At 38.7% G+C, this 22,917-nt stretch overlaps 1 protein-coding gene across 2 annotated transcripts in view; it reads left to right on the forward strand.

Annotated features, from left to right (window-relative positions):
- SPOCK1 (SPARC (osteonectin), cwcv and kazal like domains proteoglycan 1) overlaps nt 1-22,917 on the forward strand; it is a 273,294-nt gene that overhangs the window by 149,800 nt on the left and 100,577 nt on the right. For both annotated transcript variants that reach the window (XM_038150666.1, XM_038150667.1), the window contains one exon: nt 6,301-6,415. In XM_038150666.1, coding sequence (XP_038006594.1) covers nt 6,301-6,415 — 115 coding nt within the window. The remainder of the gene's footprint in view (nt 1-6,300; nt 6,416-22,917) is intronic.

The following is a 22,917-nucleotide window of genomic DNA, read 5'->3' on the forward strand; positions in this document are numbered from 1 at the left end:
CTCCTAAACTTGGGGGTAGGCTCACACAAATTTTCTCCTTAATGAAACTGAATGATTTATGCCAAGATTTACAGAAGCAGAATAAAACCATTGGTATTATTTACATTTGTATGGTGGGTGGGCCTTTTAATCTGTTGTTAAATAGCACTTTGTAAAATCAGAATTATTAACAGTATCAACTGTGAGAATAAATGTTACACTCTGCTCCAACAAAGAACAAAGTCTTCTGAATGGTTATAAAAGCCTGAAATTCCATGGAGGGCCTCCTGGGACATCTTGTCCATTCAAGGGGGATGGGGTAGTCCCATTGCACCTGGATGAAGCCCCAGTGACAGTCTAACCCCAGCACATGGATTGGCTCAAGTTTACCACCCCAGCACTGGAAACTTACCATGCCTTCACAGAAGTGCTCCTTAAGTTAATATGTGTTAGCATGTTCACCTTAGAAAAAATAGCATAAATTCACTGTGAAGCTGATGAAGCTCTAACTCTGATGGGAAGGCTGTGGTGTACTTCAAATAACCAAAATGTTAAAGCCAAAGCTGGTCTTAGCCTGCATGTGTTGGAAACATGTCATTTCCCTCACAAAAATCAAGAGCAGCTTGCATGTTTCAGCTGGTTTCATGGCTCCTTCACATTTGCTCTATGATGGTTTTCATGGAAGCATAGAGTAAAATTCCTCCAAGGCACGACTCAGCAGCCTCAGTCACTTTCTCTTTGGTCCTCACTCTGCTGGAAGTAGACACATGATGCTGATTTGAAACCTTCCCTCCTAGATCTGCAGGTTGACATTAGATGCCATTTGAGCTTCATGCTGAGTAGGGAGGAAGCCTTGCCTTCTGTCCACTGCCTGCCCAGACCTGTTCATTCACAGCTTTCCCATTCCTGCCCTTCCCTTCCCTGCCCATTTCCTGGCCCCTACAGCCAGGAACTTTGCTTTCCTTCTCCTGCCTGCTTGTGAAGTATAGCTGGAATCAAGTAACACATAATGATACTGAAATGCACACATATAATGTAATGCATCATTAATTGACTTAGTTTTATTATTGATCTCTTTTGTGTTAAAATGCACACTAGGATCTTTGCATTGAAGACAGTGGGTCTCGTTTTCCATTTCATCATAACTCTCCAGCAGATGTTCTTTTCTTGTATAGTCAGAACAGTTCCAAGGGGATTGCATAAAAGCAATTGCTCTTGACATTGCATTATGCAGAAGTATTTTGTCATTGAGTGATCATAGTACTTATTGGCAGGCAATTTTAAATACAAACCCCCCAATATTTACATAACACCCTCTCTTTTTATTGTGCAGCTCATTTCAGCTTCACTAAACAGCTACATTTTGAAAATACTCTCTTCCCCTAAGGAATGGTCATAAAAACAGAATCAAGCTCATAAATCTTGTTGTGAACTAGTTGTACAGTTTCTGCAGGATTACACATCCATTGCTGTGAGACACTGAAAGTATTTATTTGTTATCACCCTTTTAAAGTCAAATGTGTGAAGAGCAAATTGGCTCTGTTGTGATTAACACAGTGACCCACTGGCACAACATATGGAACCACATCCTTACAGAGCAACTTCCCCCTCTACTGCCATTGACTGAACTAAGATTTTCCTGCAAGTCATAAGTCTTTTTTTATTGTGGTAATAAATAAAAATGTGAAATGTAATAGAAAAGTATCTCAAACACTGTTGGTAGGTCTTTGTGCAGCACTGATTTATATTGCAAATCCACAGCTCTGATGAATGGTGCAAGGAGGGGGTGAACAGGAAAGTGTGTGCAGTCCACAGGGGAAAGTTCTCTGGCCTGCTGTGTGGAGGTGGGACAGAAAGAGATTTGGGATGCAGTTGGTGTTTGTAGACCTTTTGGTATTGGAAAGCAATGTCACCATATCATTAGGAGGTTTTTAGGAGGCTGATGCAATCCTGCAATCTCTGGTGTTTATCATCTACCAATTATTTTGGTCTCTCTCTGAGATTACCATAGAAGATTTATAGTTTTAAGAGAGAATTTAGGTTATCCTGCATAATAAAAGCCAGACCAAAAAAAAAAAAAAAAAAAAAAAAAAAAAAAAAAAAAAAAAAAAAGGAAGGGTAAGGACAAGAATTCTGCACCTCTATTTACTTCTCCCCTTGCACTGTCAGTTTGGGAAGAGTCTTCTCAGCTCTGAGTACCAGGACAGCTTTCCAGAAAGCAAATGTCAGCAACAGAAACCCCTGGGTATGAAGTGAGGAAGAATGAGCCAAGATGAAATTTTTCTAATTTCCTACATTTTTCCAATATAAAAATCTTCTGAAAATGATTATACTGAGATGTCCAGTACTATATTTCAGGTAGCTGCCTCCTGGGATGGATCCTTCCCTTGGAGACCCAGTATCCATGGGAAATTCTCAGAACAGGAAACCATGGAGCCTGGGTTCAAAAAAATGATAGGGAGGATGAGTGAAGTGGGTTTTCATCAAAGAATCTTTGTCCAGTACTGGCTGGACACATATCTCCCTACATAAATGTTGAATGAATGCTCAGCCACTCTAAAGTGAGATTAATTAATCATATCAGTTTCACCTTCAGACTCAGCCTAAAGAAAAAGTGGAAGAATGTTCACAACACAAAGCCAGGCTTAAGGTATTTTTGTTATTACTGTGCAGCCAGAGCTGAGTGCAGACTCCCTGACATAGAGAAGGGATGGCTGTAGTTCTCCTTTCAAGCTGGTAAAGTAACATCTTCTTGTCACTGTATTTATTTATTTATTTGTACTTTTCGCTCTTCATTTTCAAAGAGTTCATACTCATTGCTTTAGGACAAAAAGAACTGTAATGACAAATATGGATGTTATGTTTCATCTTATTCCCAAGGGTGTGTTCTTCTTCCAATGATGAGCATCTGCTCCTAGTCATGTAGAAATCTGATTAACAAAGCATGATCTTTGATTAGCATATTTCAGAAATTGTTTCTTTTTACAAGCTCTCCTTAGGGCTTGTGTTGCTTAGCAGTAGAACAACCTTCCAAACGTATTTAACATGTTGAGGAACTTTGCAGACATATAAATCCCTACTTTGAACTTTTATGTTCATATGGATCATATATTCTGCATAAGTGGGAAGAAAAATCTCCAGAAATAACAATGCACATCATGGGTTTTTGATATCTTCTGACAAAGTCTACACTTTGGCTTGTATTTAATAAACTACTGTTTTGAACTGCATGTTCAAAACTGCATGTAAGGGCTGTTTGTAGTGAATAATAAATGATGCTTCTATCACATGTTCCATTTAAAAGTTTTCCATGAGGTTTTCCACCAGTGGCCCTTTATATTAGGGAAGCTTTTGATGCCATGGGTATTGAAACTAATGACAATGACATTGAATGCCTTTGGGTGAGAATTGAGAGGAAGGCCAACAAGGCTGACATCCTACTGGGAGTCTGCTATCATCCACCCAACCAGGAGAAAGAGTGGACAATTTATTCTACAAGCAGCAGGAGAATGTTTCAGGATTATCAGCCCTTGTTCTCGTAGGTGACTTTAACCTACCAGACATCTGCTGGGAACTTCATACAGCAGAAAAGAGGCAGTCCAAGAAGTTTTTAGAGTGCATGGAGGACACCTCTTTGTCACAGCTGGTGGCTGAGCCCACCAGTCCCAGTAAGGGACTATATTAGACCTGTTGTTTGCAAATAGAGATCGGCTGGTGGGAGATGTGGTTGTTGGAGGCCTCTTGGGGCACAGTGATCATGAAATTATAGAGTTCTCAATAGTTGATGAAATCAGGAGGATTTATTGTCAACATTATTATTGTTCTCAGATTTTAGAAGCGAGTCACCAAGGTATAGAAAGTTGAGGCCGGATTTCTAAGGAAATGGTGGCTAGGATTTCCAACCACATCTTTTCCCATTGCTTTCCTTCCTGATGATTATTCAACAGTGTTTTTTCTTTTAGGATAGACAATTTTTAAATTGCAAAATATTGAAAGTTGTGTTCCTTTTACCAGTAATGTATAGTGTGATGCTATTTCAGAACTGCCTGCATTTTTATTGCCTTAGAAGACTTTAATAGCTCCTGGAATGGATTCACCAATTAGAGTAAATTTTACTGTGAAAAAACACTAAGTATTGTAGCTGTGCATGATGTCTCACAGACCATGTGGGCCTAAATTTTGCTTCTTATTCATGCCAAACTAGTATTGACTTTCCAGGCTAAAGCTACATCCCCACTCCTCAGGTTTTGGCTGACAGAACACTGAGCACAAGGCCAGGCTGTGCTTACCAGCAGCCCAGCGCTCCTGGCAGCTCTTAGCCCTGGGCTCCCAGCCAGTTTGCACAGTGATTTTTGTAGATGCAGCATTTTGCATCAAGGATGTGTCACCAGCAGAGCAAGCAATGTGCATGGGCTCCAGCAACAGAGCAAGGCCAGCTGCAAGCAAGCAAAAGTTCTGGTCATTAAATTTGTGTGTGGCTATGACCTTTGAACTACCTCAGCCACTGAAACAACGACGTGGTGACCCTGCACACTCCAAGTGGTGCTCACTCATTAAAGGTTTTGCAGAAGGAAGGTGTGTCACTAGTTTGCAGTTTAAGAATATCCAGGTAGACAGCCAGCTCAGGAAACTGTGGCTTGCCATTTAAATCCCTGTCAAAGATCTGCCTCAGTCCTTAACTCAGTCTCCAGTGAGAGTGAAATAAGAGGATTAAGAAGGTGTCTCTCACTGTTTGTGTTCTGGGAATGTAAAGGGCAGGGAATCGGATACTTCTCATCTGTCTGGCTTAAAAAAGACACCAAAAGGCAGCAGCAAAACATCCCTGAAGAGCCTTGACAGCTTTTGGTCTTTCGAGTGGGACAGACCCTGTCTCCTGAAACACTGCCTATATGTTTTCCAAATGGCAACGCATTGAATGTTGCTGCCTTATTGTTTATGGTGTAGGAAACAGATGGTCTTTCCTCCTTCCTTGTTCACTTCACCTCTTCTATCAGTTTTAATGGTTTAAAAGAAAAAGCTTTTAGCACTTTTGCTTTGTTTTTTACGGTTTCTCCCTGTCTTGCACCAAAGGCATTCCAGTAAATACATATGCACTAGTGAAGCTTAATTGCCCATCACAAATGTGTAATGGGTGTTAATGTGGCAGGAGCTTGTAGCTGAGGCTGTTTAACCCAGCACAGAACAGCTGTAGCACTTCAGACCCGAAGGAAAACAGAAGAATCCTCTGCTTGTTGGAAATATATTTGCTCTCAGAGAAATCTGGTACATAGCAAACTGAAACTTCTTCTACTTCAAACAGTCTCCTTTGAAGGTTTCTCTGATTATTCAGTAGAAAATGGAAATCATTATCATAAAGTGCAAGTAAGAGCTTTATACCATCGCCAAAATTAAACCAAGAGTTTCCCATTTCCAAGAATGGACCAAGATGTGAGGAGTTATGGGAGAGGCAAAATGGGATTTAAAGACATTGAAGAGGAACAGAAGTCAAATTCATGGCAACAGAATGTGCAAAAAGAGCTTCTCTAAAAATCACTTCTCAAACAAAAGTGAAATTTCTGTGTGACTGGCATAGCAGAGACTTTCCTTCTGACATGTTTTCACATAACCATATTTTGAATACTTGTAATTCATTTTGGCAGAAAATGTCTTATTGCTGATTTTTAGAAACCTTCTTTTGTAGAAGAATGAATTTAGACAGATACCTTTCAAATGGGACAAGAGCCTGGACATGTTTGCTCTGAGATGGCAACTCATCATGCTGTCTAATCCCGACTCTGACAGCACTGCTGGTGGTGCAGGTTGTTGTATGAAAGCCAGGATTATTTAGTTGTAGCTTTTCTACTCAAGCATTTTAAATACAGGGGATGCTTAGCTGTAAAAATCTCTAAAAATATAATACCTGTTTTACAGCGGCTGTGAAATTAAATTTATTAGCACTCTGCATTATATCAGTTATTAGTTAGTTTCTAAAATACCAGTCATTTTGTTGAGTACATTTTATCCAAGCATAGCTTTTCTGTGAAATATACAGCGTGATATAGATTGTTAAACCAGAACTTCATCCCAAAGTCTCATGTCTAATATTAATGTGAACACCAATTAGATCACTGTTCAGTAATGAGTCTTTAAGCTCTCCATCTATCTTTCTGTGTAAACTTCTCTACTTCCCATGCAGTCTGAAAACAGCAGCACACACTATAAAACATCAAAGTATTTGTTCACTCACATGTGGGAGTGTTTGTTCTAACCAGTTGTCACCTGCCGGGAGAGCCCTCTGCATGCATTTCTCACTTTCTTTTTTTATTGTCTGATCTTTTATAGCCCTTGATCCATCCAAAGATCCCTGCCTGAAGGTGAAGTGCAGCCCACACAAAGTGTGTGTCACCCACGACTACGAGACCGCGATTTGCGTGAGCCGCAAGCAGCTGGTGCACAGGTGAGGAAACTTCCCCTTCCTCCTGGCTTGTGTGTCTGCCACAGACATCCAGTGTGGGAGAAGGGTTAAAATGAGAAAACTCCAAAATTAATATTAAAACCCCCATCATTTTACAGCATTATTTTAAATTTTAATTTTGGTTTAAAAAAAAAAAAAAAAAAAGGCAGACATTTTATATTTATAGCTGAGGCTATTTAAAAAAGATGACCCAGATCATGCTGCATCCTGTGGCGTGGATTGCAGAATTCTCTCCCAGTTTCAGGAGGGATTTTCTCCCTCCAGAGAGCGGTAATTATGCATATTTTAAAAACTGAAAACATGAAATATGAAAACACTGTGACAGAAATATCTAAACTTCTGGTAACTTAATTAGAAGTAATGAAGAGAAGATTAATAAAGATTTTTTTTTAATGCATCAAACATCTGCTTAAATTTGCTAAAGAGCTGAAAAATGTTAGTAGAATTTTGTAGAGCAACTCCTGGAGAAGTCTCATAACTAGAAAGATCTCCAGATCAGATTCCTGAATGACTGAATTAAGAGCAAATGAACTAGCTGATATGTTACAAGGCCAAGATGTTCAAATTAGACCAGACAGAACTTCACAGAGAGAAGCTACAAACAGAAGAAAAGCCTACTGATCATGGGTTGAGATACGTTACAACCAAGAATTGAGAAATTTATAAACAAATATTGAAAAAAAAAACCCTAACTTTGTCCTATTTTGGAAGGAGAGCTAGTAGAACCAGTAGGGAAACTACAGCTGAGTATCTCCAGACCATGGGTCAAGACCCAGAATTAAACTGGAGGAATCAGCCCCTCTACCTGCCAACAGATACATAACAGAGTAAATCATGTACTGCTGCAATGAGCAACTCTGAATGCATGGTCTGCACTTTATGGAGAATGCATTGTCTTGCTTTCATTATGTTTGAGTGATAAATCTGGGGACTGCTCTTCAGTTTCTCCCTCTGTTTAGTATGGAAGAAAAAATAACACAGCTCAGGTCCCCAAATGTTGTTGTCAGCCAATATTGTAGTTCAGCAACTGTTTAAGCCAAACTAAATTCAGGATGATCCAATTCCCACGTACTACATTTCATCTTTCCTCACTGTCACCTGGTTGAGGAAGCTAATCCTGTAAGAAAAATTAGTCTTTGATTGATAATCCAGTGTTAATCCACTGCATGAGGCAGTGTGTTCAGTGTTTGGTTTTCAGGATGGAATGACCCCTGGAAGGAAGTTAGGAGTCTGCTATGAGCAGTGCTTACACTCTAATGATATTTTTGACATTATGTAGCTTATATTTTCTAGTGAGGATAGATTGAAGCCTGGTTTAAATCCTTGCATTCTATAGTAAGTCCTTGTGATATATAGACATAGATGTTGGGCCAAATGCTTTCTGAGCTATTTCCACTATTTAATGTCTCCAAAGCAGTCAAAATGTTCAGAGGAATGGTGCAGAGGAACTGAATATCCTTTCTTTGCAGAAAGCAAGCTGTGTTTCATGTGATCTCTCTATGATTCCTCCACTGCCTGCAGCTGTTTCAGCAAATCTTTGAGTAGCACTGTGACTATGGAGATGAATTGAAAAGTATTGAAAACTTACTTTGAAAATTCTCCAAACAATTTCCAGCAAGTTTTGCAATGCTGAAAGAACTACTGCTGATATGTTACAGTGGCACACATAACCCCACAGTGGTTTTATTCTCCATGTACCCAGCTACTCTGGCCTCAGAGGGTAGATAGGTCAAGAAGGGAAGTAACAAGGGCAAATTGTCTATTGATTTGAACCAGTGGAGTGACACCCCCTGAAGGTTTTCATCTTCAGTCCCACAGCATTCTGGTTTTTTTTCTGTGCCTGAGCTGAATACTGCTGTACATCTGACTCCAGTCATATTGAATGCTGTGTTAATCAGGAGTAAACACATTAAAAGGGGTGGAGTTGCACCTATGTAAAACCAGTGAAAATCTGAATATATTAGTGAGGGCACATCTAGTAACAATTACCAAATAACACGGTGCTGTTGGGATTGTTTTGCACATCCACAGTGCTTTTGGGTGTGCTCAGGAGGATTTTCCATTTCATGCATCATTATCAACTTGGCTGCAGTGGCTTTACACAGGATGTTGGCTCAGCAAAAAGTAATCGAGAGCATCACCTTTGTTATTGCTGAGCCTCCCAGACAGAGCTCTGCTGGTTTGTGTCCCCCAGTACCTGGGAATGGCCAGCACGATGCCATTCCCATTTCATTTCCTTTCTGCTGGAATGCCTGCTTTTTAAACCACTGCAGGAGCTCAGTGGCAGTGTAGAAAATTGAGTTGCATGGAAATGTGTTATTTAAGCTACTCAGACCCTGCCCCAGGGGCAGTCTGGCCTCTCCTGTGCAGCATCTGCAGCCTCCTCCTTCTCTGCTCCTCCTCCCCTCCACAGTCACCTCGCGAGCAGCCTTGGGTCTTGAATCATGGAATGGTTTGGGTTGGAAGGGACCTTAAAGATCATCTAATTCCAACCCTCTGCCCTTTGGATCTACTGATACAATCAGTTGGTTCCCCAATTAACCTTGCTGTGTTTGTAAATTTTTTTTCCCAGTCTCTTGTTCCTTTTCATACTGATTCGGAAAATAATTGGTTTTCATTTGGTTAATATGTACAATTCAGGGAAAAGGGCATAGCCCAAAGGGAACTTTACAAAATAGCATCATTTGGATTCCTGTTGGTATATTTATCCATGTTCATTGTTTGTGGTTTATTTGTATATATTTTCTTGAAGAGCCTGTCTCAAGCAGAAAGATGGGAGAACCCAAACAACAACAGGGGAAAACCACTGGGTAGTTTATTAATTTTTTTTCTCTTTCTCCATGGGCATTAACCAACTAATTTTTCTAGTAAGCTGTTAGTACTTCAGAAGTTAAGGCAGAAGATGTCTGAGAGGTACTTCAGACAGATAATAGAGTTTTGTCAGCACATCCTGTCAGCACATACTGTTTACAGTACGAATTGGACAGTACATTTAGAGAAAAGGCAAGACTGAGTTGTAATTGAAGAGTGTGAAAAAGATAAATTTGGAGGTATCTTCTTACATGCTTAATAGTCCTTGTACTAGTGATAGAGTCTTATGAAATCTTTTGAGTGGATTAAAACCCCTTTCAATTTGGACATCTATGAGGAAAAGTCTTTATTAATTCAGTTTTGCATGAAATACAGTAGTTAATGTCTCTCAAAGTTGTCTCATGCATTCTCAGTCCCATAATACTTTAAGCCATTTGTGTCTGCTGGTGCTGACAGTGCAGCGGATGGGAAGGAAAGATGTCACCCTTGGGCTCTTTTCAAAAGAACAGAATGAGAAGAAAGGATTGATGTGAAAATAATGGCCATATTAACATGTCCAGGGTTTACAGCTTTGCTCAGTCCATTTGACCAGCAACGACCAATTAGTTCATCACTGCAATGGAAGTCACTCACAAAGACAGTCACGCATCTTCTCTGCTTCTCTGCTGTGTCTTAGAAATCCAGCTATTTACTCACTATTTCTTCAGGACTTTTAAGGATAATGCTGCTGACAAAAGAGTCTACTACTGAGTTTCTCACTTTTTTTTTTTTTTTAAGATCTGGACAAGTTCCCAGATAAAACAGCTGTTCTTCTAAATTACACATCAAAACCTTGGTCTGACCATCATGGCAGTGTTGGCAACTACACCTACCCACAAGGAGCAGACAAATCTCCCTCTCTTTCTTTACAAATCCTGCAGCTGATACACCATTTCTGGTTAGGAAGGACCCTGTTCAGAACAAGTCAAGTAAAACACCCCCATATGTGAAATAGAGCATTTTTGTAGCATTGCTCTGGTTTGCCAGTGAGTGCTTTAAATTATATCCAAAAGGGGGAGGCAAAGCAATCACTGCCAGGATGTCAGTGACCCACCTGCTTTGGAGAGCTGCTGGAAGCATTACAGAAAAATCTCTGACCACAGCAAATGCACTTTCAGGGATTTACTGAAAAGTTGTGCACATAAGCAAGGATTTGAAACAGTGCTATTCCTCAATGTCTATGATTACATCAACAATCACCTTTTAAAGGTGCTAAAATAGGGCCTATAAACCCAACCCTGTTGTTTTGCTGTTCTCTCTGACTTCTATTTTTTATTGTTTACCTCACTGCTAATGCTAATGAGGGGCTGGCACAACACCAAGGGCTCCCCTGGGGGTTACAGCTTCCTGTGCTGAAAACCCTGCTCCCACATTCCCTGTGCCCTGACTGATGCCATGGAGGGCTTGGTCCTCACCTCATTTAGTTCTGCCTGATTTATGTGGTAATGTTTATCAAAGCCTGAGTAGGTGAGAAATCCATAGGAAAACCAAACTTGGGTGGTAATTAATTATCTTTGGATGGATTAAGACCATCAGTTGGCTCCTCAGCTAACCTTGCTGTGTTTATAGCTCTTTTCTATTCTCTTCTTCCTTTTAACACTTATTCAGAAAACAATTGTTGTTCATTTGTGTATTATGTACATTTCAGGAGGAAAAAAACATAGCCCAAAGGGTACTTTACATGAATCACAGAATCACAGAGTATGCTGAGTTGGAAGGGACTCATCAGGAACAATGAGTCCAATTCCCAGCCCTGCACAGGACACCCCAAGAATCCCACCATGTGCCTGAGAGAGTTGTCCAAATACTCCTTGAACTCTGTCAAGCTTGATGCTGTGACCACTTCCCTGGGGAGCCTCTTCCAGTGCCCAAACTTCTCCTGATATCCAACCTAAACCTCATAAATATCATAATTATTTTCTGCATCTCCAGTGGTCTTGGTGAATTCTGGGGTGAATTCACAGTTATGAGTTATTTTTTACTGCAGATTTATTTATGAGCATCAAATTAATTCTTTTGCTGATTAATGTTTTAGAATTAAGGGAAGAAAACTGCACAGTTCAGAGTCAAAAGAAAAACTTTTGACCATTTCAGTTTTATTATAAAAGGAAACTATTTCAAATAGGTTGGATTTTTTCCTAAGTAACAATACAACTAAATTTACACATATCTGCAAACTGATTTGAACTCTCTAAATCTGACTTTCCCTAGGGGAAAAAAAAAAAAGGAATGCTTTTATGAAAAACTTTTTATCTACCTCTAGTGCTGAGTATTGATTAATCTCCAGGCATAAATATTTGATTAAGCATACAATCACAAGACCAAATAGATTGCATTAAGTTTCTTTCAAACAAAGCTATTGGGGAAATTGCCAGAATTTAGGCTTATTATTCCCAAGGGTAGCTCTGATAGAATCTTGGAGAGTTACTTTAATCCTCAGTGAATGAAAGTTCTAGACATGAACAGGATTGAGTAAATGTTTGTTGTTTGGGGTATTTTTTTGTAAGTTGTTAACTCCAGTGCATTACTCTGTAAAGATTGTTATTCTTGCTAATATCCAATCCCTCACGGTACATTGCACAGTTTAACTGTGGCTCATGCTGTTTGTCCAGAAAGAGAAATGAGAAGCAGGGAAATCAAGGAGAGAGGGGCCTTTGAGGTCTCAGCCAAGTGCAGTAGATAATGTGATGTGCAAGGGGTGTGCAAGTGATGTGTGCAAGTCCTTGGAGGGAACTTGAAAGCTTTTAAAAGTATTTCATCTCCAGACTGCCTGACAACGAAGGTACCTCCAGTACAGCACAAGAGCTTGGGATTTTGTGACAGGCCAGTAACAGACACATGGAAATAAGGAACGTTTGTTTTGTTATGGAGTCCAAGTCGCCTTTTAATAAGACAGAGAGCACATGGTGTGATGTGCCATCAATCTGTAAGTGCTCGAGGGGACCACTGACTATTAAGAGAGAACAGCATAAAATTCTGGCACTATCCTTTATTCCCCATTACAGTTATTTCTAAAATTTTGATTATGAAAATTATGATCTAAGCATGAACTCCCAAAGGTTAATAGCTTTTCCTCCAAGAGAGTCTCCATCAGTAACTGCCCAGGATTCAGTCCAAGGATGCTTGAATATTGGAACAGCACTTGCTGGTGATAAAAGCAGATATTACTCTACTCAGCTGGGTCATTTGTAAACTGTATGTCTCCCCCTCAAAGTGGTCCATTTCTCAGTTTCAGCTCTGCCTACATTAAATTGCTTTTAACTGAAGAGACCATGTGGAGAGGCTGTGGGGGAACTGGCTTTCATCCCACACGTTGCTATGAGCTCACTCAGTTCTGAGCCTTGACTGACCTACTTGCTGCCAGGGGTTTCTGCACAAACACCCTCCAGGTGATTACTTTCTCGAAGAAGCTGGCTATTGTCTGTCCTCTCAACAGATGAGAATTCATGTTCCTTTTAGGATGTTTTCTGGCTTTCCCAAGCTCTAGGTATGCTGCTGACTTTGGTGTGCGTGAAAACTCAGAGGTAAAAGACCCCTGAACAATTCACAAACTTACAGAAGATCCATCCTTGACTGTAAGTCAAAGATGACTGCAGTCATCTTTAAATTCATATTGGATTACTGACTCAAAGCAAAAAGAGCTCAAATTTTAAACCATGCATTATGGTATTTCCATGAATTTCCAAACTTCTGCAGAAAAATGTACACATGAAAAAAAAAACATGGTCAGGCAGAGACATCTTCTGTGGGAATTGCACAAGATTGTCACCAGTAGCCTGGACTTTCTGCATCCCAAGGCCAGTTAGCCACTCTGCTTCTCTCTCCACGGAACTGGTTCATGCTCCAGCAGCTTTAGACCTCATTAGAGTAGTGCTCTTCCTGGATATGAGTAATTTTTGAAACATATGCTAATGCACAGCTCTCTTAGAACAGATTTTAGAATGTGTCCTCATCGCTGTCTGCACTGGCCATGGCAGGAGATGAAGTTCTTGCTGTCAGCAGGAGATTCGGGGTATTTTACTCACAGCCACCAAGCACTAGGCTGCTGAGTGAACATCTCACTGCTGAGGTCATTGGCTTTTACCCTGCAGCTCCTGCCTCTCTGTGCTCTGCTTTCCCCTGAGGCTGCTACCAGCACAAAGGAAGCACAGTGGGCATTGAGACAATCTCCTGCCGCGTTGCTCCTTTCAGAACAGTTTCAGAGCACTCACTGAAACTACCTGAATACTTCTGGGTACCTTTGCTATCATCAGAGCATTTTTATATTGAACAGAATGAGAAAATAATTTCTTTTTTTCTGCACTTTAATTAGCATTTATAAATAGTTTTTGCATGTAAAGATACTATTACTGAATGGGTTGAATACCTCTTTGTAATAATCCCGCTCTTAATATTTCTGGTTGTATGCTTTTAGCAGTATATAGAAATGGACTAGATGTGACTTCTTGGATCATTAAGTCTAATCCCTCTGCAAAAGTATAAAATAAACTTTTTCATAAGCCTATCAAGTTCTGTCTTAAAGATAATAAGGTTTTTTGCTACCTGTACTCCATTTGGATGAATCCTGAACATCTAAACCTTTCCTGTTGGAAACTGGCTAATATTTAGCCTAAGTCTATTCAAATCCAGCTAAAACTTCTGGAGTTTTCCTAAATGGTTCCTCATTTTTTATTTTGGAATAATAACCTTCTCTTGTTTTGCTAGATTTGGCAAATGTTCATAGTCTTTTCTTATAAATAAGGCTCTCTTAAAAAGACATTCCTTTTGGCTGTTTCAGTTTTCCTTTGTAGCAGAGGTCGTTTGGTTTGGCTGCTGAGATCAGTAAAGAAAGAAACCCAAAATTATCATTTCATCTTCTTGCTGTTTAAATTCTTTTTAGATCTTTGGTTTTGCAGTGACTCTGAGTCATCAGAAAAGATGTTAAGATTTTAATTCTTAATTTTTATTTCTGAAATTAACCCCATTTTTAAAATGGCTGTTCTATCCATGCCTGCATTAAACCTCTGATGATTCTTCCATCAGCCCTGCTGGAATGTGTGCAGCTTGGAAGTCCTTATTCAGCTGGGCATTCACCTGAGCTTTCTGGAGAACAGCTCTGGCTTTGACACTTTGTGATCTCTAAATTGATAGATATTGTAAATACATGTGCAGTTTGCTGCTTTAAGCAGTCCTGCATAGCATTCTGTATTTGTTTCATCCTTCATAATAACACACACTAATTACTTTTCTCTGTAATGTAAAACATTTTTTTATTAACATGATGACAAAAAGGGGGCCGGGGGAAGAGTTTGAAATAAATGCCACACCTAGTTCAGCATTACGTACAAACTATATATAAAATGCAGCATTTAGAGCTCTGAGCTCTGACTAATATGTAAGCTAATGTATAATGATGTATAATGTATAATGATGAAAAATGCATGTCTGAAAGTTAATGTGTGAATGTAAGTTTGTGCAGCAGATTCATGGGAAACACAAGCCAGCTGGAAAACTTAATTATATGAAAGGTAAAACAAGGACAACATCATGTTTGTTCTTCAATGGTTTTACTGTCTCAGTGGGTTCTTTTGGAGACTGCAGAATTGGTCATATAGAAACCTCCTGGCATAGCTCTTACCAGCTTGTTAAGAGCCACCATCCAAAGCTAAGTTAGCATCCAAAAGTTCCAGTTTCCCTCAGGATAGCTGGAAGAAGGCAGAGTTAAAATTTCAGTCACCTCCTCCATAGCATTTCTCTGTTCCTGATTTGGACTGTGAGCTGTTGATAGCATAAAGGATGTTGGCTTTTTTGTTGTTTATAAAGCTCCTCTTGCTCACTTTAAAGTGAGCAAGAAATGAAAACAGTAATTGGTATAAATGTCATCTGCTTGGCAAATGTCATGAGGTTTGCCAACAAATGAATAGTGAACAAATGAATAAAATTGGAAGGGATTCACTGCCTCTGAATCCTCATTCTCTAAGAACCTGTTAGGCTTTGCATATGGAGTAGCCTCATAACTCTTGGATTTTCAGTGCTTTTTCAATCAATCTTCATACATCATCATCATCACTATAATGAAAATACAAACAGGCTGGTGTAAGAGGATGCGGGGTCCAGGAGGGCAGCTCCACATTCTTTGGATTCCTGCCTGCAGCACTACATTTCACCACTGGCCCTGGTGGTCACATGGGTGTAGTTTTGCTTGAGCTGTTGTCTGACTTCCATGACTACATTAATCCTCACATGACTTGGAATCTGCAATATTTTTGGGTTTACCACAGGCCAGTAAGTTAAAGATGTATTTCCTGATTCACCTTCTTGTGCTTTTTATAAAAATCTTAACCGTAGAATTGCTGGAAGCAAAGTTGTGATAATATTTAACATGTGCCTGTATTTTTGCTTTCTGTCCCTATCTTAAATCTGTTGAGTAATCCAGTCAGTTGTAAATTACTACTTAATGTTCACAAATGACCTCCAATGCACCAAAAAATTATTCTGTGTTTATACAATAATCTGTTTACTGGAGATTCTAAATTTATTGCTGGTTTTTGCTGTAGAAGCCTCAGGACATAAATGTGTTCAGTGGAAGTCTTTTTAGTGCTAATAAAAGCCATGCTTTTGTAAGATTGGGACTGATGTTTACAGTAAAGGAATTTTATTAAAGTTTTTCTTCAATTCCCAGTCTCCTGTTATATTGGAAAAAAATGTTACACATGCAGCATTTAAAATCTGCCTTTTAGTAAATGGCATTGTACATTCCAATTGCAGTCAATATTACAAGCCATATACTTTGTATGAAATTTGCAAATTAGGCCTTAAAAATACTGCATTTCATTTGATGCTGGCCAGTTTGCTGCTTTTTCCAACCATGTGTCTTCTGTGTGCTGCAGACTCAACACACACAGTTTTTAAACCAACTAAAACCTAATCTTTATTGTTTGCAAAACAGTTTTTATTTTACCTTTACACTGCCGAGATTTGCCGGTTATTGCTTCTGAAACCATTCCCTGGCAGTGAAAGGCGCCAATAACAAGAGGCTGAAACTCTGATCAGCTGGGTCAGACTCTTCCACACCTCCTGCCTTGAGTGTTCACAGCTTCCTGCCCACGTGCAGGGTCTGCTGGGGGGAGCTTTGGCTCCTCCAAAGCTGAGAGGGGTTTCCAGCTGAGTTCTGCTAAATTTCACATCTCCTTCAACATCCTTCATTTCAGGCACAAAACTTCACTAGGAAAAATGATGAAACCATATCCAAGACTACCCTAAGGAATTCATCAACGAGCTTTCATTTTTGAGTTGAAGCTTGCAAAAAACTTAAACTGTGAAGATATTTCCACAGAGGTTTTCCAGTTCCAAACTAGATTAACAACAAAGACGTGAATGTCAGCTAAAATAGAAAATTGAAAAAGATAGTCTTTGGTGTTTGATCCCTTTCAGAGCCATGCAGTTACATCTAATGGCACTCCTTTGAAAGAAATAGCACATGAAAACAATGAAAAGAAGCTTCTTGCATCAATCATTTTCTTATTTGGTGCGTGTTATGTTATCAAAATTAACTTTTAATCTATTACTTCCTGCTTCTTTAATATTTCAATTTCTATAATTCTCTTTTTATTAACAAGCTCATGATGCCCTCCTTCGTGCTCGGCCAGAGCTCATCAAGAGTTCTACCTACAGATTTTCAAATTTAGTAATTTTGTATCATATTACTCCAACCAATGAACCACAGATGAGATTATTTATGAACATGAGCCACCAAAGTACATTCTGCTCAAAGCTCTGTATGTAGACAGTACTAAACATGATTAGAAATCAACCCCAAATATTTTGCTTCTTTAAATGTGTTTGCTCAGGTATCACTGTTCTACTCCCAAATTATGTATAGAAAGGTGATGCTGAGCCATTCAAATTTTAGACACAAAGAGTAATACCTTAGCACTTTTGAAAGAATATTGTTTCTATATCAAGGTTCAAAGCAGTCTTGTAATGTATGATAATTTAATTCCCATGAGCATCTTCTACATCTTGAGAGGAGGGGCAGAAAAAAATCATGGGCATAAGGAAAACGTTCCTGCTCATTGGAGGGGGTTGGACTTGATGATGTTTTACAGATCCCTTCCAGCTGAAACTATTCTATGGTGTCTTTGATCTGTATATTCATTCTAAGCTGCTTAACCAGCTACAGCACAGAGCTGTCTAAAATAAATAAATAAATAGGAAATATATCATGATAGATTCAATTACATTAATGGAGCATAATTATCACAAAACATTTCTACAGATCTGTGTTATTAAATCTTTGTGAAATAGCAGGGGCAGGAAGATTAACAAGTTTACAAATTAGTTAAGAGAGAATTATCAAGCCTTCATTTTGTTATCACTTATTGCATGTATGCTCTCTACTTTCACAATGAAATCCTAAAAGATTCATTACAAGTAAATACAGAATGTTTAGTAACTGCAATTTAAAAAATCAGAAATTCTGACACATCCCATAGAGTTATTTCCTACTCCAACTAGTGGTTAAAAAAAAAAAAGATGAAATCTTGCACTACAGTCACTGCAGTCAGTGTAAAATTGCCACCTCTATGAAATCAAATATTGCAATTAGATAAAGTACTTAAAACTGTGGGGGATTTATTGTTCTTGGATTAGCTGTTAACTTTGTAGAATTATCTGTGTAGCTTTTGCTCAGTTTGCACTCGACTCCCTGCTGAGACTTTTTTGAACATTGGAACTTTTTCAGAAAGTGGGAATAGAAATAAGCTCAAAATGAAAACAAGCTTTCAGCTTTAAGCATTGAGTAGATGTGTTCTGGAGTCTTCTGACAAAATGGTTTTCCTGTCAATTCAACAAAACATTTTCTAGCAATGTAAAGAATAGTTCTTGACAAGAAAGTCTCTCACCTCACAAATGTGAGTAGGATGACAAAGAGACCTTGAGTGTAGAATGTGAAAAAGAGAGGTTCAAGCCTTGTCACTCAGGTAGAACAGAGTTCTGGGTCTTTTTTGAGTAGTTACTGACTTCTCTTTCCCTGAAAGTCCGGAGGTTTTATTCCTTTCCTTTGGTGTTAATTGGAGAAGAGGTTGATCTCTTCTTTAATTATACCAAATTCAGCCACTAGTCTGATGGTTATGGCACTCAGCTGGCACTCAGGATTTACTGAGTCTCTACTGCTGTTGTAAATGAAATCCACTCCCACGACTTCCCAGCACACCTTTCAGAAGTCAGTCAAATCAGAATGGTGCTGTCATCACCTCCAGTCTTCATGGAATGACAAATTTATTTCATGCTAAGCTTGTGAAGAGAGTCAGTAGCGTACAGACAGCTCCAACTGACTTGGATATTCAATTATCATTTGCACCTAGAGAAAATAAAACATTACCTTTCATTATTATCTCTGGAGATAGAGTATGAATTTGCTCCTGGAAAAGTGTTGAGAGATATTTTTTCTTCTCTTTTCATTATTTGGAAGTGATCCAGCATTGCTGCTTTCATATTTTATTTCTAAAATGGTAGCTATTAAACACACTGTATTATGATTTGTGAAAGATGAAATCCTTTGCCTGGGTGTTCACTGGTTTCTGATGAATGCCAGCTAATAAAAAAACATCCCCGGTCTCCTTTCTTTTCCATTTCCTGGGACAGTATCTTTAATAAGTAATAATATTGCAAAGTAGACTTTTCCAGTAGCCTTCAACTTATCTTTTTTTCTGTGCATATGAAAAATGGGCAATTTCTATCATTACCTCTGTGCAGAGTTTTCCAGGGAAAGCAGATGCTTTGGAGTGTTCTGAGTACTTGCTACTACACCTGCAGGATTCAGGAAGAGAAAAAGCTCACAAATCTTGTGAACACTTAGTGATGTGATCACTCTAATTACTGCCGTGTTTTGCTTGCATTTTACTTTAACTCCAGCAGCAAAACTTGTCATGAAATAAATATTCTCTGACAGTCACTGTGCTTTTCTCCTTTCTAGATCTTCACTTTGAAAAGAGACTGGTTTTTTTTTCCCTTAGTGAGGGCTTATGTTATCTCACACATCTGAATGAGCACTCTCCTATACAATGTCATGCAGTTTTAAAATAAAGAACAATTTTGTACCTAGAGGCTCTTTTACAACCGTGTCAAATTTCAAAACTATGTTAATTTTCCAAAAAAGAAAAATACATCCAAGGGCTAAAACATGCTGTGCATTTCATTGAAATCTCAATTATTTGCGCTGTTTTTTTATTTGTCCTTCAAACCTATTGTGCAGCTGATTTTTTTGAGGGGGTCGTGGAAGGACGGTCACAACAGTTTTGATTTGGATTGGAAGAGTTTTCTACTGCAGCAACAGTTCTGACCAATCTGTAAGTTTTTCAAGTAGCAGCTCTACTAGAAAAGAATAGTTTTGTAGAGGTCTTGCTGAATATATTTCAAGTATTGAAGTTATGTTACTTCTGCTAGTAAATCTTTACAAACTTTTTATTAACACTGTTCGCATTCAGATTTAACATATTTTGTTCAGAATTACCATTCAGCCTGTCCCCAATGCAGATTGCAGCCCTATGACTTCAGATTCTCTTGCAATTTTGTCAATTTTTCTTCTGTTTCCCCCTTTTTTCCTCCTTTCACTGGCAAAAATTTTGAGCCTTTCAATTCTTTTTTTTTTGCTTACTAAAATTAGGAAGAAACAATAGAGTCTGCTTAGTTTTTTTATTGCAACTGCTACTGTCAGCTTTATTATGATCATATCTAGGAAAATGTTTTTAATATATATGGGCAGTAAGAGTAGGGAATTTTGCTTCACGGATTTATCTGGCCTCTAGCTTTAATCACCATGCAATCCATCTTCTTTTATGAAACAAAACAAACTATTTGATTAGTTGGTTGTTACAATCAGTGATCCTCAGCTGTGGAAAACTAATTAACCTTAGTAGTAAGACATAAAGTGAGGTTTTTGTTCATTTTTTTAATGAGTTAAAAATTCAGGTGAACAGAGCTGGTTAAAACCACATGAAAACATTAATGAAGACCCAAACTTGCTCCTCTAGTCTTGCATCCAGTCCCTTGCCTTGCAGTTCAGCAGATAGAAATACAGGAAACTTATACTTCCTCTGCTTCTTCTTTCCTTTTTTTTTATAAATTCTGAATTTGTACTTTATTGGCAGTTAAATAGATAGTTCATGTCGAACAAAAAGGACACTTTGTAGTTTTGTTGCATCAATTATTCTGTCCATTATTCATTGCCCTATGTTGTAATGTGTGTGCCATTATTCTGGATAGCTTTAAATCTCTTTCAAGTCCTTTGACAGATTTTTGTAGTCTTAGCTACCCCAGTTTACCCAGAGCCCAGGACTGCCAAGCTGAATTACACCACGGTCATTCCTGCTTAGCACCTCATCCATAGTTAATTTCTTGAGCCTCTATGTTTTATCTGTGTATAAATTTTTCATTTTCAACAATACTTTATCTTAACTCAGAAGTCTGGGGGTTTTGCTAATTAGTTCCTTCGTTAGTTCAGAAATTTTTGCTTCATTTTGAACCAGCTGGCTGCCTGTGTAACAGGTTCATAGTGCTTTCAGAAACTCCTATGGGTGAAACACAATGAGAGCTTTTTCATTTCAGAAAGTTTCACCCAGCCCTGTGCAGCACACCAGAAATGCGAGTGCTGAAATGGAAACCCTGCCCTCCTCTCAGCCCAGGAGAGAGCTGCTCTGACACTGACACCTCGGGATCACCATCAAGATGAGATAAACTGGCTGCAGAGGCTTGTCAGGAAATATAAGCTGAAGTTTCAGTGCTGCTGATATTCAGTGTTTAGAGGGCCCTCTGCTAAATTCCAAAAGATAGAGAAAAAATGAGGATCAGTAGAGCATGAATCTGAAGCACAGTTACCAATTCAAAAAAACAGCCTTACAGCTGCCAACATGCAACCCTCAGAGGAAGATTTAACCAGCTTCTGGCTTCCTGTAGATGGAAGGAAATGGGCTCCTGAAGATAGTATCTCAGAGCATGTAAATTAATTTTCAGCTCTGGAAAGAAACAAACTCTTATTTTTTACTTTACCTTTGCAAATATGTCCTGCCCTCACCAAAAGTATTATTTACTAATTAGCCCTAAATGCAAAAGTACATTTGTACCCTGAGTAGTGTACAGACAGAAAATAAAAGAAAAATAAATTGTAAACAAATGAAATGAGAGAATGATTGCTTAGATAATCAGAAAGAATTTTAGGAAAATATAGGACATAGCTAAATTCATGATTGCCTCATGGGTATTGTGGAAAGCAGAAAGATAATGTGCTCTGGTTTGCTACTGGGAGAGGGGAGGATATGGTTAAAGAACAAGTCCAGATAACAAATGTGACAGGGAAACAGCAGCTGAAAAAAGGAAGATGATATGAGAAAAAATACAGGATATTTGGTCTTGACATAGTGAGCTTCTAATGTGGACAAGATGTTCCTGAGAGGAAATGGCAATAATAGTGCAAAGAGATAGAAGGATAAGCCAGAGAGGACACCTATAAAGTTTCTCAGACTTCCAAGGACTCAAGTGTAGAAGGATAAGAAGACTAAACTATTACAGGTAAAGCACCAAAATGACATTGAGATACAATTTAGAGAGAATATAACACTTAATATGATACATCCTAGCAGAGAGGAAAAGAACAGGCAGGAGTAGATGAAGAAATAACTGCTTCTCCTAGGGGTCTTATTTTTGAGGTTGAATGAAGCAGAAGAAAGTTTCAGAAGTAGGAGGGAAAAAGTGTGAGAAAAAGCAGATTGAGGGGGAGGATGTCAGGGCAAAGTGGTCAGCCTGAAAGATTGGAATCAAAATGTTTAAATACAGCAGTGAGTAAGAAAGGACACTGCAATTTTTTTCACGGTTTTATAAAATTTTCCTTAAAATATCTGACCCGATCTTGGGAAAATAGGGCCAGAGGAGAAAGTTGGCTAAGCCAGTCAGGCAGAAGATAGACCAGAGTATGTAGGATCTGAGAAAACAAAAGTGATTTTTGAAGAAATAAAACAACATTTGAGGAAAAATAATAGCATTAATTTACAGTTATAAAGAATTAGTGCAGTTCCTAGATTTCTACCACAGCAGCAGAGAAACTGTGGAAAGAATAAGAATGGAGTCCAAGGAATCAATAGTGAGTAGATGAAGTGAAATTTGGGTGGCAAGAAGTGATGGAAAGTAAGGTGGCACATCTTAAGCCAACAACACCCAAAACTAATTCCTGTGTAATAACTCAGCAGCAAAGTATTTAACTTTTTATATTTTTTCACAAAACCTGCTAAAGTCCCAGGTAACATTATGATTTCTATCCAAATATGCCACTGATTGAGCCTTACTTTTTCACACAGTAAAATCACAGTACAATCAAAAGTTATAAAATGCTGAAAATATCTAAAGTATTAGTGGGTACATTGCCTTTTAACACCACCTTAACCTCTGTGGTAGAGGGGCCTCTGGACCTAGCTGGGGAAAGAATATGGGAAGAAGGGATGGTTTGTAAGGCACGGGTGCTGGGCTTCATGATTCAAGGTCACAGCAAAGTGAGACCTTGAACACTCAGTGGAAGTATCTCATGAAATGTATAGCTTGCAGTTTCTCCAAGTATGTCAATTGAACTTATCTTCAAATTTTACCCAAAGGTGTGTTTCACTGTG

The sequence above is a fragment of the Motacilla alba genome, chromosome 13 (assembly GCF_015832195.1).
Source record: "Motacilla alba alba isolate MOTALB_02 chromosome 13, Motacilla_alba_V1.0_pri, whole genome shotgun sequence".
Lineage (NCBI taxonomy): Eukaryota > Metazoa > Chordata > Aves > Passeriformes > Motacillidae > Motacilla > Motacilla alba.